Source organism: Temnothorax americanus, unplaced genomic scaffold (assembly GCF_048541705.1).
Source record: "Temnothorax americanus isolate GAGA-0224 unplaced genomic scaffold, ASM4854170v1 Scaffold92, whole genome shotgun sequence".
NCBI lineage: Eukaryota > Metazoa > Arthropoda > Insecta > Hymenoptera > Formicidae > Temnothorax > Temnothorax americanus.
In genome coordinates this window covers 273918-286562 of record NW_027509815.1, presented here as the reverse complement: position 1 = coordinate 286562, position 12645 = coordinate 273918, and the positions used below count along the sequence as shown (strand labels likewise).

At 30.5% G+C, this 12645-nt stretch overlaps 3 protein-coding genes across 4 annotated transcripts in view; 1 reads left to right on the top strand and 2 right to left on the bottom strand.

Annotated features, from left to right (window-relative positions):
* Positions 1-12645, bottom strand: part of LOC143908348 (uncharacterized) — a 256163-nt gene that overhangs the window by 193937 nt on the left and 49581 nt on the right. The gene's annotated exons all lie outside the window — the stretch shown is intronic.
* On the top strand, positions 2443-5201 carry LOC143908347 (uncharacterized). 2 transcript variants are annotated; one of them, XM_077425978.1, is made up of 8 exons: positions 2443-2590; positions 2742-2930; positions 3023-3118; positions 3414-3585; positions 3671-3895; positions 3974-4233; positions 4357-4474; positions 4553-5201. In XM_077425978.1, the coding sequence occupies exons 4-8, from the start codon at positions 3453-3455 to the stop codon at positions 4621-4623; spliced, it is 807 nt and encodes a 268-aa protein (XP_077282104.1). In that variant the 5' UTR covers positions 2443-2590; positions 2742-2930; positions 3023-3118; positions 3414-3452; the 3' UTR covers positions 4624-5201. The 2 variants fall into 2 exon arrangements, with proteins under 2 accessions (XP_077282104.1, XP_077282103.1); XM_077425977.1 differs by having other exon boundaries at positions 2486-2930.
* On the bottom strand, positions 9605-12482 carry LOC143908343 (uncharacterized). The gene is made up of 7 exons (XM_077425965.1): positions 12277-12482; positions 12090-12184; positions 11909-12010; positions 11100-11592; positions 10880-11017; positions 10628-10763; positions 9605-10553 (listed from the first exon to the last, which is right to left on the bottom strand). Exons 3-7 carry the CDS (start codon positions 11997-11999, stop codon positions 10263-10265), a joined length of 1149 nt encoding a protein of 382 aa, XP_077282091.1. The 5' UTR covers positions 12000-12010; positions 12090-12184; positions 12277-12482; the 3' UTR covers positions 9605-10262.

Sequence of the window (12645 nt, the reverse complement as noted above, 5' to 3'; positions counted from 1 at the left end):
TCTAAATTAGAGAGCTTAAGATTGAAGATTTCCAACAATTAAAAGTTTCTACAGACTTACAAATTGTGAAGTGGAATACATAGTGCGATATTATTATTTAGTTTTCAGTTTGCAAAATACCTTGATGTTAGATTTTTACATGTAAATATTAAATATTTTTTTTTTTTTTAATGTACTTAATTCGCGATGTAAAAATATATTTAATTTCAGCGCTGTAACTAAAACGTGCAAAGTATGTAAAATTAAAGTGTAACTAATTATTGACCAAGTAATAAGAGAATGTATTAAAAATATTCTTATCTAATTCTTTAAATTATGAATTTTTTGCACTTTATTTGCAAAACATAAAAATTAAAAAAATTTTTATTTCTGTCACAGTAGTATTCTACAATGGTTCATGATTTCCGCATTATTCAATAAGTTCCTTTGTGTCATCATGTAGCTCTCAAAATACGAACAGCGTTCGAGCTTGGCGAGTTGATCTCCGAGAGTAAAGTAAAATAACGTCGTGTCGATTTGCGAGTAGGTCTTGAAAAGTTCGCTCGCCGAGAGCTGCGATTCATTCTCCGTTATAGGTACTCTTTAGGAATGTGTCCATTTGCGAGAATCAATCTCGAGAGCTACTCTCGAGAGTTTTACTCGCAGGTGGACACGCACCATTAAAGTTATTCTAACATAAACAAAAGTTAAAGTAAAGCTTGTGGTAAACCTCGTAAACTTTGACATGCAAAATAATTAAATTTACTAAAATTAAATGTTTCTATTACACATAATTCAAGCTAAACTAATTAATATTATCTAAGGCGTAAGACGCTACGGCAATGCCTATGCAATACGTGTGCTACCTACTGTTACTACGTTTACGCAAGCGCGTTACTTCTGTAGTAACTTACGATAATTCACTCGCTTACGCGGAGTAAATTATTGTAAGTTACTACAAAATCCCGTTTACGCGAAGGAAAATCTCGTTTACGCGAAGAAATTATCGTAAGTTTAGTATGGGCTGGCTCTAATACTTTTTCGCCGCAGTGTATAACATCTGTCGCTCGACGTTCGCCGCGCCGCGCCGCGCTCCGCTCGCCGCTCGTCTCTCGACCCCCACCGCTCGCCGCGCGCCGGGCACCGTGCCAGCCCAGCCAGCCGCCGAGGCCCGCCTCTATCGCTCCTTGTGCGCTCATTCGCTCAGACGTTTTATTTAATAACTCGTTAACTATTGCGAATTTTGCAAAATAGTACGAGACTTTTCTTTTCAGTTTGACCCAATCTACCCCCCCTATTCGGGTGGTTACTTTTATATCGAACACCCTATACTCGTTAAGATCACTTTTTCTTTTTAATTCGTTTTTTTCAATTATCCGTTTCATGTTGCTAGTCACTGTCGACCGTTAACTCGCGATCCATATCTGCATTATTGTCATCTTGCTATACTTTTTTTTCAATCGATGTACCGACGCGTAGACTTTCAAATCACAGACTGTGATTTTGACTCGCTTCATTCTTTCTTATATACTTTTTCTATTGCCTTTTCCTCTCGTTCCAACTAGAGCATCGCGTATCGTTTCTTCTGTTTTAGTGCATGGTGTGCATACGCTTCACAGAAACAATATCACCCATAGAAATTGAGTCGCATTGCTGTCAAGTGTTTATAAAATCTAGCAGCCTGTCATCGGCGCTCGTCTTTGTAACCCGCGACGTTTAAGTCGTAAAATTTTTTACGTCGCGCGACCATTGATGCTCGGCCATCCGCAGTGCAAGATGATATCTGTTTATAAATTCTGTCATCGACGTTCGTCGATACTCATAGAAATTGAGTCGCGTTGCCGCGCTTATCCCGTCTAGTGTTTATAAAATCTAGCAGCCTGTCATCGGCGCTCGTCTTTGTAACGCGCGACGCCATAGTCGAATGGCGCCGCGAAACCCCGATAAACGGCTCTTTGTAAGACAGAAAAAATAAAAAGGAGAGACCGCGACAGTTAAGTCATAAAATTTTGGCCTACGTCGCGCGACCATCGATGCTCGGCCATCCACAGTGCGAGATGATATTCGTTATTGATGGCGTTTTCGATTTAGCAACCCAGTTCCAACCTGAGTCAGATTAAATAAAACACGAGTTTGATTAACTCTAAACTATCATGGCGGAAGCGCGAAATGACGATACGCGAATCAATCAAGTCACAAGTCAAGGTTATAAACGTTAAAAGAGGAAAAACAATACTGTTTAATAAATCACTTTGTCATGTATAGGTTTGCAGCAAATAAAACAACAATAAGGAGTGTAGCAGAGCGCTTTGACATGTAAATTGCTACAGTACATTTTGTAATAAAAAGAGTTGTAAACTTTTTAATTAACTTAGCTCCAAATATAATCCGATTTCCTGCTACAAGACAAGAACGTGAAGAAAATGCACGAGAATTTCGAAATATATGTGAAATCGATGGAATTATAGGGTGTATAGATGGCACATATATCCCGATTCGAACGCCTGCAAAAAAAATTTGTCATACATATGTTAATAGACACGACGAAACTGCTCTCACTCTACAAGGTATATGTGATACAAAAGGACGATTTATAGATGCCTTTACTGGAGTAAGTAGTAAAATGCATGATGCTCGCATGTATGATATATCGTTCATTAAGGATAAAATATGTACAATGGGTGATCAATATCATATCATTGGTGATGCGGCGTATCCAATATCTGTAAATCTATTGACACCTTGAGTGCGTTCGAAAATAGGTTCGGCTGGTGTTGGGAAAAATAATAAAGTTGGCAGTATTGAGAATTCCCAACACTGCGTTTGTTTTCTCCCAACTGGGAAAAGTTGGAGATTGATAGAATGGGGGCAACTAGTGCAGATATTTATTTGTATCGGTCTCAACGCCTTTTGTGAAACATAACCTACGATTCACATCGATTAAATCTAAGGTAATCCTTCTTTTTCTTTCTTTATTTATAAAATAAAGTTTAACACATTACTTTTGTATATATTTTTAAGTCACATTCTCTTTATTTTGCAGGATACAAAAGAGGTTTACCGCAACTCACATTATTCTGCTGATGCAGATAATTCTCTGTACTCTGCGTATGTATTAACGCTGGTGGCAAAGCATAGAGTAAGTATTACGGTACTCATATTTATGTTTCTATTATTTATACCTAATTGTAATTGATTACAATAGAACACGTCTATTTTAATCTTTAATTTCTCTCTTTCTCTCTCTATAAATTATACATAGGATGAAAGAAAAATTAAATTTTATATCTGTTCCATTGTAATGCATGTATGGCGCTTATATACAAAATATAATAAATTATGTAAAATAAAAATTTGTCAATACAACTCCATAAATTATTGCTATTATTTATTATATTGAACTATATTTAACTATAATATAAATGTATTTACAGAGTTTCTTCTCTTGTATTATTACTTCATCAAATATAAAAATGAAGAAATTTGTGCAATCCAATGTTAACTGTAATCATCAACAAATGTTAAAGTTGAAATTGCTTGATGAATCAACAAATGTTATGTATAGTATAGAAGTAGGAAAAGAAGATTACAATCGTGCTCATAAAGGTACAAAAAAGGATTTTAGTATTAAATATTTAACTGCAATGTGTGACAAAATATTTTCAAAATAATTTATGTGTTATTTTTATAGATAATGATTTTGCCAACGTGCTTCTGGAGAAAGCGAAAGCATTACGTTCAAATTACAAAAACTCTACACCTAGTAACTGTAGTACCTCTCCTGTAGTACCTTCAACAGTTGATAACAATAAACCAAGTTGTTCGAAGAGTAGTGTTCAATACGACAATACTTCAGATATTGAAAACTATAATGAAGACAATTATAATCAAGCTGAACGAGATGAGCTTAATATAGGTGTGTTTAAATCGCAAGTACAAAAATAGAGAGTACAATAACATAAGTAAGATTTAATAAATATTTGGTTTTTTTTAGATTCAAATGAGGGGCGATGGACACACGAAGCCACGCTTTTGCTAATCTCATTGTATAAAGAAAACGCGTATATGCTAGGGAAAGTTTCTCAAAAAAAAATGTGGACGCAAATTTGCCAACGTATAAAACATGAACAAAAATATAACTTTACGGTTAATCAATGTTATAATAAAATGGATACTTTAAAAAGACGATATCGTCAGATTATTGATCATAACGTTCAAAGTGGAAATGACAGGAAACAATGGATATATTTAGAGGTAATAAATAAGTTATAAAAAAATTAACATTGAATATTACGAATAATTTTAAATTTAGTTACCCCATTACATTTTATAATTTAGAAATAGAAATTTTTAAATATAAAAATGAACATGTTTTAGCCATTAGATGAGATCTTTCGCGACAAACCTTGGGTAAAACCATTATCTGTAGCAGGATCGCATACACGAGATCCTGAAAAATCTTTATTTGATGATAATGAACAGGAGCCACCAACTAGTAAGTAATCAATAAGTAACTAAAAATGTACAATATTTCTTGTTGTTATTTAAGTTTGTAATTCACAATATTTTTTAGAACAAAGGAAGATCTCATTAAATGAAGAAAAAGCTAATTATTTACGGGCATCACTCGAAGAAAAAGAATAAAAAGAGAAGAAACTGCTAATTATAGAACAGAAAAATTAAAAATATTAAAAGAACTTAAAGAAGTTTTTAAAAAATGAAGTAAACATTTATATTACACTAAAAGTACAAATCATGAATACGTATATAGTTTTTAAGTATTAATAGTAAATATTTTTGTTGAGTATATATACGTTTTTATTAAGTATGAATAAATTTCTTTTATTTTTATTTTTTAAATATTGATTATTAAGTAGAATTATTAAGTATGAGTTTAAGTTTAAATTAAATATAAGTAAGAACTATGTAAAAAAAGAAGTGCATCAAATATTAACAATAATATTAATATATATATAACATATTCATTAACGACGTTAAAGTTTTAAAAAGTGATATTAAGGCCCGATTCCATAACTTTAACTGAAGTTTAACTAATATGTAATAGAATAATTCATTTTATATAAAGCACTTTTATTGGATATTGTTAGCTAAAGTTCAGTTAAAGTAAGTTGTGGAAATGAGCCTAAGTGATAAAAAGTGATTTAATGAATATACAAAAAATAAAAGTGCAAAGTATAAGTTCTATTAAATATAAGTTTTTACTACGATTAAGACTATGCAAAAAAGAATGCTTTAAATATTAACAGTTTATTTACTAATGAATGTATAGTATGACATATACTTTTGACTTATTAGCGAGGTTAAAATTTTAATAAAGTTATGTAAACATTGGAGTATACAAAAATAAAAGTTCAAACTATAAGTTTTGATTAAGTATAAATTTTCATGAAAATATTTCTGCGAAATTACATGAAAAAAGAAATACTATAAATATTGACAGTTATTAATATATATATATATATATATATATATATATATATATATAGTTTAACATATTTATAATTATTAAAGGTGATAAAGTTTTAGAAAAATGTAAACATTTATGAGTATACAGGAAAAGTACAAACTATACGAGTATACAGTAAACGTACAAAGTATGAATATACAGTAAAAGTATAAGTTCTTATTAAGTCCTAAGTTTCTGTAATTAACACTACAATATGTAAGTACTAAATTAATATAATGTTTTTAAATGAATATTACATCTATATGTATGAATATATTAATATTTACACATACATGCACACGCACACAGGTACGCATGCACGCACACACATACACGAACACACACGCACACACACTTTCATGCATAAAAACAGATTAATTTTTTCTTTAAAAATTGTTATTTGTAATTATTTCCATTAATCTGTTTCTTTTTAAATTTCCTTCCTCTTTTAATTCATTACTAACAGCAAGCGGTTCTATTTCGTGTAGCATATCAGGTATAATGACAGGGATTTCGATAGCATCATTGTTTAATAAACAAAAATTGTGTAATACACAACAACTAACTATATAATATGGAATTAAATCCGTTCGTGTCATTGGCAACTTATCCAATAAATAACGCCATCGTCCCTTTAATAATCCAATTGCCCTTTCTACAGTTATTCGAGCAGATGACAAATTGGTATTAAATTCTTTTTGTCTTCTGATTAAATGACCATTATCATAAAATGGTACCATGACATTTTTCTGTATAGTATAAGCTGCGTCACCTAATAAATGACTGTCTTCAGGGAAATATTCTGGAGTACAATATCGTTGTACACCAGAATAAAAAAACACTCGCATGTCGTGAACACATCCTGGCATTCCAGCAAATACATGAATGAAGGACAAATCATCTTTGCAGATAACCTAGAAAAATATATAAAAAGAAAATGTAATTACTTTTAACAATTTGCTGTTTTTCTATTCATTCAACATATATTAGAATTCATAGTAATTTTAATATCTTCAATTAAAATAATAAGGGAGTAAAAATGTTTTCATTCCTTACTTGTAACTGCATAGAGAATCTGCCCTTTCTGTTAATGTAACTATTAGCATCTTTCTTTGGTCGAGCAATGTTTATGTGCGTCCCATCAACAATACCTAAAACTTTTGGAAATCCATATAACCTTTGAATGTTTGTCCATGTTGTTTGAGCTTCTTCATTAGTAGGCCATCTAATAAATTGATTTCGAATGCTATATATTATTCGAACTACTCTCTTGACACATAACCATGCAGTTGATCTTGCACCTTCAAATCTTTCACATATGGAACGATAAGAATTTGGTGTTGCCAAAACATAAATAATTATTAATAACTGTTTTTCTGCATTAATTTTTTTTCTTCCTCTAAATGAAAGATTATCTAATTTTGGCCCAATAAAATATAATAAAAAGTGGAAAGTATTTCGCTCCATTCTGCAATAAATAATATCATAGTATTATTAAAATAAATGTTTCCTATTAATAACAATATAATTACAATTAATATGACCAACCTGAAATGTGATTTAAATTCAATATTTGTATATCTTACAACAACATTTTCTATGTAATTTTTTATTTTTGGTGTTACCCTTCTTTCATTTATATCATTATTTAATAATATATTTTGTAATTCCTCATCATCATCATCGCTATCACTAGAAGAAAAACTACTAGAAGATTCAAACATAATATTTTCGACTAAAAAATATTCTTCCATAATAATAATAACACTGATTAAATTTGTAAGCTATTCCTGGCACTGCTTTTTTCGTTTTTTATTTAGTAGCAATGATACAAAGAGAAGAAATCTGTAAATACATTTACATTATATATAGATAAATATAGTTTAATGTAATAAATAGTAGCAATAATTTATGGACTTGTATTGACAAATAATAATCAATTACAATTAGGTATAAATAATAGAAACATAAATATGAATACCGTAATACTTACTCTATGCTTTGCCACCAGCGTTAATACATACGCAGAGTACAGAGAATTATCTGCATCAGCAGAATAATGTGAGTTGCGGTAAACCTCTTTTGTATCCTGCAAAATAAAGAGAATGTGACTTAAAAATATATACAAAAGTAATGTGTTAAACTTTATTTTATAAATAAAGAAAGAAAAAAAAGGATTACCTTAGATTTAATCGATGTGAATCGTAGGTTATGTTTCACAAAAGGCGTTGAGACCGATACAAATAAATATCTGCACTAGTTGCCCCCATTCTATCAATAGGTTTGTTCTTTTCAGTTGCACTGGTACTGCACTGGTTCTGAACTAGAACTGGCGAGTACAGCAGAAATTTTTCTAGTGCAAGAATACTGAGAAGAAGGAAAAGAACGCCACAGTGCAAGAATCAACATGGCGCAACACGTAATTGAAGACGTTGATTTATCAGACGAAGAAGATTTTGTTTTACCACCACCACCACTGTTATTGTACGCAGAACCTATCTGGGATGAAGATGATGATGGTAATTACTATTATTTCATGTGGCAAAATTGATTAATGTTAACAAGATAAATATCATCTACAATCTAACCTAATATAATTATATTTCAGATCATAACGAGTTACGGATAATACATCCAATTTTTGGAATGATTCAAAGAATTGAGCATGTAAAAATACAAAATTACGTAGAAGATATTGTTCGGAATTATAATGAGATAGATTTTATTATGCACTTTCGGATATCAAGAGAAAAGACGTATGAACTGATAAATCGATTCAGAATATCTGAGATATTTGTTTCTTTACAAGGTATGTATATTATATGTATATATAAAATTTTATATAATAATATTTGTATGTATATAAAAAATATGTCTGTTGTGTGCGCGCGCACGTGTGTGGGTGTTATAACAAGAATGTGTTATTTTGGACATGAAGGAAATTGACATTTAACTTTACATTTAGATGATGCTGGACGTCTTAACATAACGGCTGAAAAACATTTATTGTGTTACCTGTGGTTCGTAGGACATCAAACTGCATCATATCGTGATGTAGCTGATCGATTTGGAATAACACTGAGTACTTTGTACAATATAATAACGAGAGTAACAAATTTTATAATGTTACTAGCACCTGACATCATTAAATATCCAACATTAGCTGAAAAAGAAGAAACTGCAACATATTATAGAGAAAGAAAAGGATTCCCTCGTATAATTGGTAATGTAACGTAAAAAGATTTCCTCATATCATTGATTATGTTTATATTTATGCATGTAATAGCTTCTGCATACAGGACGCAGAAACGCTTACAACGCAGCTAAATTTTTTTTTCGCTTTTCTGTAAGAGCAAAAAATTATTGGCTACTGCGTTACTTCTAACCGAATGGCAAGCATTTCCACGTCCTGTGTGCAGAAGCTATAAGATGTTGAATACTTTAAAGACTTAAACACAGTGAGAGGAATAAGGAATAGAATAAAGGAATAAGGAACAAAGAATAGGAATTCATAGTCGCATCTTACTTCAATATACGTGTATTGAAATAAGATACTATAAACTTTTATTCTTTGTTTCTTATTCCTTTTTCTTATTCTTTATTCTTCTCATTGTGTCTGAGCTCTAATGTTTCTTTTTTTCAGGTGCTATTGACGGTTCACAAATTAGAATAGATAAACCCAGAGAAGATCCAGATTCTTATATTAATCGAAAGCAATACTTTTCCTTGCATATTCAAGGAACAGTAAATCATAAAATGCAGTTTATTGATGTTTTCATTGGATATCCTGGTTCTGTCCACGACGCAAGGGTTTTCAAAAATTCTTCATTGCGTAACGATTTACATGAATTGTGTACAGGCTAGTTGAAAAATTATATAAATAATATAAGTAGGCTAATAATAAAAAATTGATATTTTAACATTAGACATTTTCTTATAGATAATTATTTTTTGCTTGGAGATAGCGCATACCCATGTTTGAAAGAATTAATTGTACCATACAGGGATAACGGACATCTGACACGTGCACAGAGAATATTTAATCAGAAACTAAGTTCCTGCAGGGTAATAATTGAAAACGCATTTGGGTGTCTCAAGCAACGTTTTAGACAACTATATCATTTCAAATTGCGCGATATGGTGCGTATGGTACGCGTGATACATGCGTGTTGCGTACTTCATAATATTGCAAAAATTGAAGATTTGCAATATCTTGAAGCGCCAATAAATGACCAGTATCCTGACATGGAAGCACAAAACTTGCGTGTTAATTTTGATGAAGCAGTAAGAGAACATGAAACTGGAGTGCATATCCGAGACGAATTATGTCATTTACTATCTCAATAAAATTAAATGTAATAATCTCAGCAATTAAATTAATGTAAAAAAATAAACAATTGCTTTTCTTGTTATTCTATCCTCTATTTTATTTCTATCTTTTATAATACAAATATATTATTTTAACAATAAAAAGGAGAAGGTTCATAAAATTAAATAAAAAATAAACAAATCAAAAAATAGAGTAAATAAAAGTCAAACGCTTAATGCAACATTTGTAATTTATTATATGTATTTTGTACATGCATATTAATATATGCGTATATATGTAAAACAAAACATTTCTTAACCATTAATAACGTTTTATTTATAAGATTGCTCTTAAAGCAAGGAACTTGTGTGGGACAATTTCCCTGAATCCGAAAAAATAAAATTAAATTAAAATAAAATTTCACGCATTTATTTACTGCGTTGAACTCTTGGACAAATTGTAAATTGTACTCTTGCTGAATTATACATTTTTAACTTTCTAACTTTTTTAATGCTTATTTATGTTAATGTTTGTTTTCAGATAAATTTCTCTTAACAATTCATTTCTTTCTTCTCTCAATTGATTTGCCTTTATTAGTTGTTCCTCTATATTTTTCACTGATTGTTCATATGTATTTCTCATTGCTTTATATTCCGTTACTAACTGTGTTTGTATTTCATTTTTTATCTCCTTTTCATGTTGAATATCGCTTAAAAGTTTTTCGATCGTTTTGTGAAAAATTTCTGTAACTCTTGTCGTTCTAACCGTTTGTTTTCTGTGCGTACTATGTGACAATGTCTACAATACATATATGTTCTACAGATTACATTAATATTAGTTATATCAATAGAGAGGATGTATAGCACACTTACTTGATTTGAACAATCATTTTCAGTGTGGCTTGCATTTATTTCCGATGTAGTGTTCCTTGAATTTGATGTTGATTCTACATTTACATCTGTATTTAAATTAACTCCATTTTGATTATTCATATCACAGGTATTAGCTCTGTAATATGTATACAATGGATAAATAAAACAGTTATGTCTTATCATTAAAGTAATAATAAATATAAATTATAAATATGTAGAATTTAATATATCTTTTTAAATAATATTTCGTACTTATCAGTCTGAACCTCAAGATTAGGAACTTGCAAAGCTGTGCTAATTTGGACATCATCCCTTAAAAGTAGACCTTGCTTTCCAGATATTGCCAATGGTCGAATGTTGTGCTTATGACCCAGAAGTTTAGTTAACTGTCTGTAAATATTATCAACGCATTGTACTTCATTGCATGTTATCCATAAAGTTACATTAAGTTTGAAATAAATTTAATATTTACTGTTCATATGGACATGACATGCGAGCTCTGCCTGTTTTATTATTATTTAAAATCATATTTTTGAACGATCTCTCTAAAGACTTATATTTATTTTCGACTTGTACAAGTGTCACGTTGTATCCATGTTTTTGCATACTTTCTGTTATTTTTTGCCATAATATTTTCTTGGTTTTAATTTTTCTGTTCACTAAGAGATCACTGTTTTTCTCATATAATTCCAAAAACAGTTTAGTTGTTGCATCATTCCAAAAAAATGTCTCTCTTCTATCTTGGTTTATTCTATTAGCATTATTTTCATAATTAGCATTATTTTCATCGTTACCATTATTTTCTTGACTACAATTTCCATCATAACTATTTATATCATTTGTTTGTTCGTTCTGTTCCACATTTTGACGTAATGTAATAGACATTAATTTATCATCAACATAACATTGCAACGTATCACAGGTAAAGTCAATATCTTTATATTTTAAATAAAATATTACACCATCTGAAAGAATAAATAAATAAATAAGTAACATAAAAGACACGATAAAAGGATATAAACATGCATCGTATAAACGCATATAATTAGGTAGAATTATAAATCACAAAAAAACAAAATAAGATAATGAAACATCAAGCCTAATCGAAAATATCCACAGTAATTACTGTATTAACATAAATAAAGTAAATGTAACGTAGATTTGGATACTTATTATATATTTACACATTACTTTTAACAAAATTAATTACTGCAGATTTTAGATTAGGCTTGACGTTTTATTATTTGTCTCATTTATATATTTAGATAAATTTTGACGTACCTTTGGATTCACAAGTAACATTTCCATTTCCATCAACCAAAATATTTTCAGCTGCATCCCTTTTAATGTATGCATTTCCCGTTGTTTCCATTTTTTAATATTCTAAAAAATATTCATTTTTTAATATTCTAAAAAATTAAAATTCTATAAAGCTCTCACTATACATCTGATAATCATATACCTGATTGCGTTGGTGGGGAATCGTTATCTCCTTGACCAGGACTCAATATAGCCTCCTTAATTTGACTATTAACACCCTTCGGATCTAATATAGCGCTATAAAAAGTAAAACTTTAAAATATAAAATACATATCAAACATATATTTATCCTTTATATTTACCCTTTTAAGTTACGGCAGTAAACTAACCTCTAAACTAGTGCAGCAGTTCAGTTGAAAAGAACCAGGCCATTTCAGACTTTCCACCTTTGCACTGCTTGCACTTGCTCAAGACCTGGGGCAAGCAGTTCAGTGAACTGTTGAACTAAGTTCTGTTGTACTACTGAAAAGAACAGTAACTCTTGACGTCACTTCTGGTAAAAAGAACGCTTCAGTGTACACTTTTTGAACTAGTGCAGAAAGTTCTGCTGAAAAGAACAAACCTCATCTCCAACTTTTCCCAGTTGGGAGAAAACGAACGCAGTGTTGGGAATTCTCAATACTGCCAACTTTATTATTTTTCCCAACACCAGCCGAACCTATTTTCGAACGCACTCCTTTATGTTGAAAACACAGCGA

What these genes read in the sequence shown, in the direction of transcription:
- LOC143908347 (XM_077425978.1), top strand. Translation starts at nt 3,453, where the DNA reads ATGAAGAAATTTGTGCAATCCAATGTTAACTGTAATCATCAACAAATG. An exon ending in ACGAGATGAGCTTAATATAG is followed by an intron (nt 3,896 to 3,973) that starts GTGTGTTTAAAT and finishes GGTTTTTTTTAG; the next exon opens with ATTCAAATGAGGGGCGATGG. An exon ending in TGAACAGGAGCCACCAACTA is followed by an intron (nt 4,475 to 4,552) that starts GTAAGTAATCAA and finishes AATATTTTTTAG; the next exon opens with AACAAAGGAAGATCTCATTA.
- LOC143908343 (XM_077425965.1), bottom strand. Translation starts at nt 11,999, where the DNA reads ATGGAAACAACGGGAAATGCATACATTAAAAGGGATGCAGCTGAAAAT. An exon ending in ATGTCATGTCCATATGAACA is followed by an intron (nt 11,018 to 11,099) that starts GTAAATATTAAA and finishes TAATATTTACAG; the next exon opens with ACAGTTAACTAAACTTCTGG. An exon ending in AAAATGATTGTTCAAATCAA is followed by an intron (nt 10,554 to 10,627) that starts GTAAGTGTGCTA and finishes TATGTATTGTAG; the next exon opens with ACATTGTCACATAGTACGCA.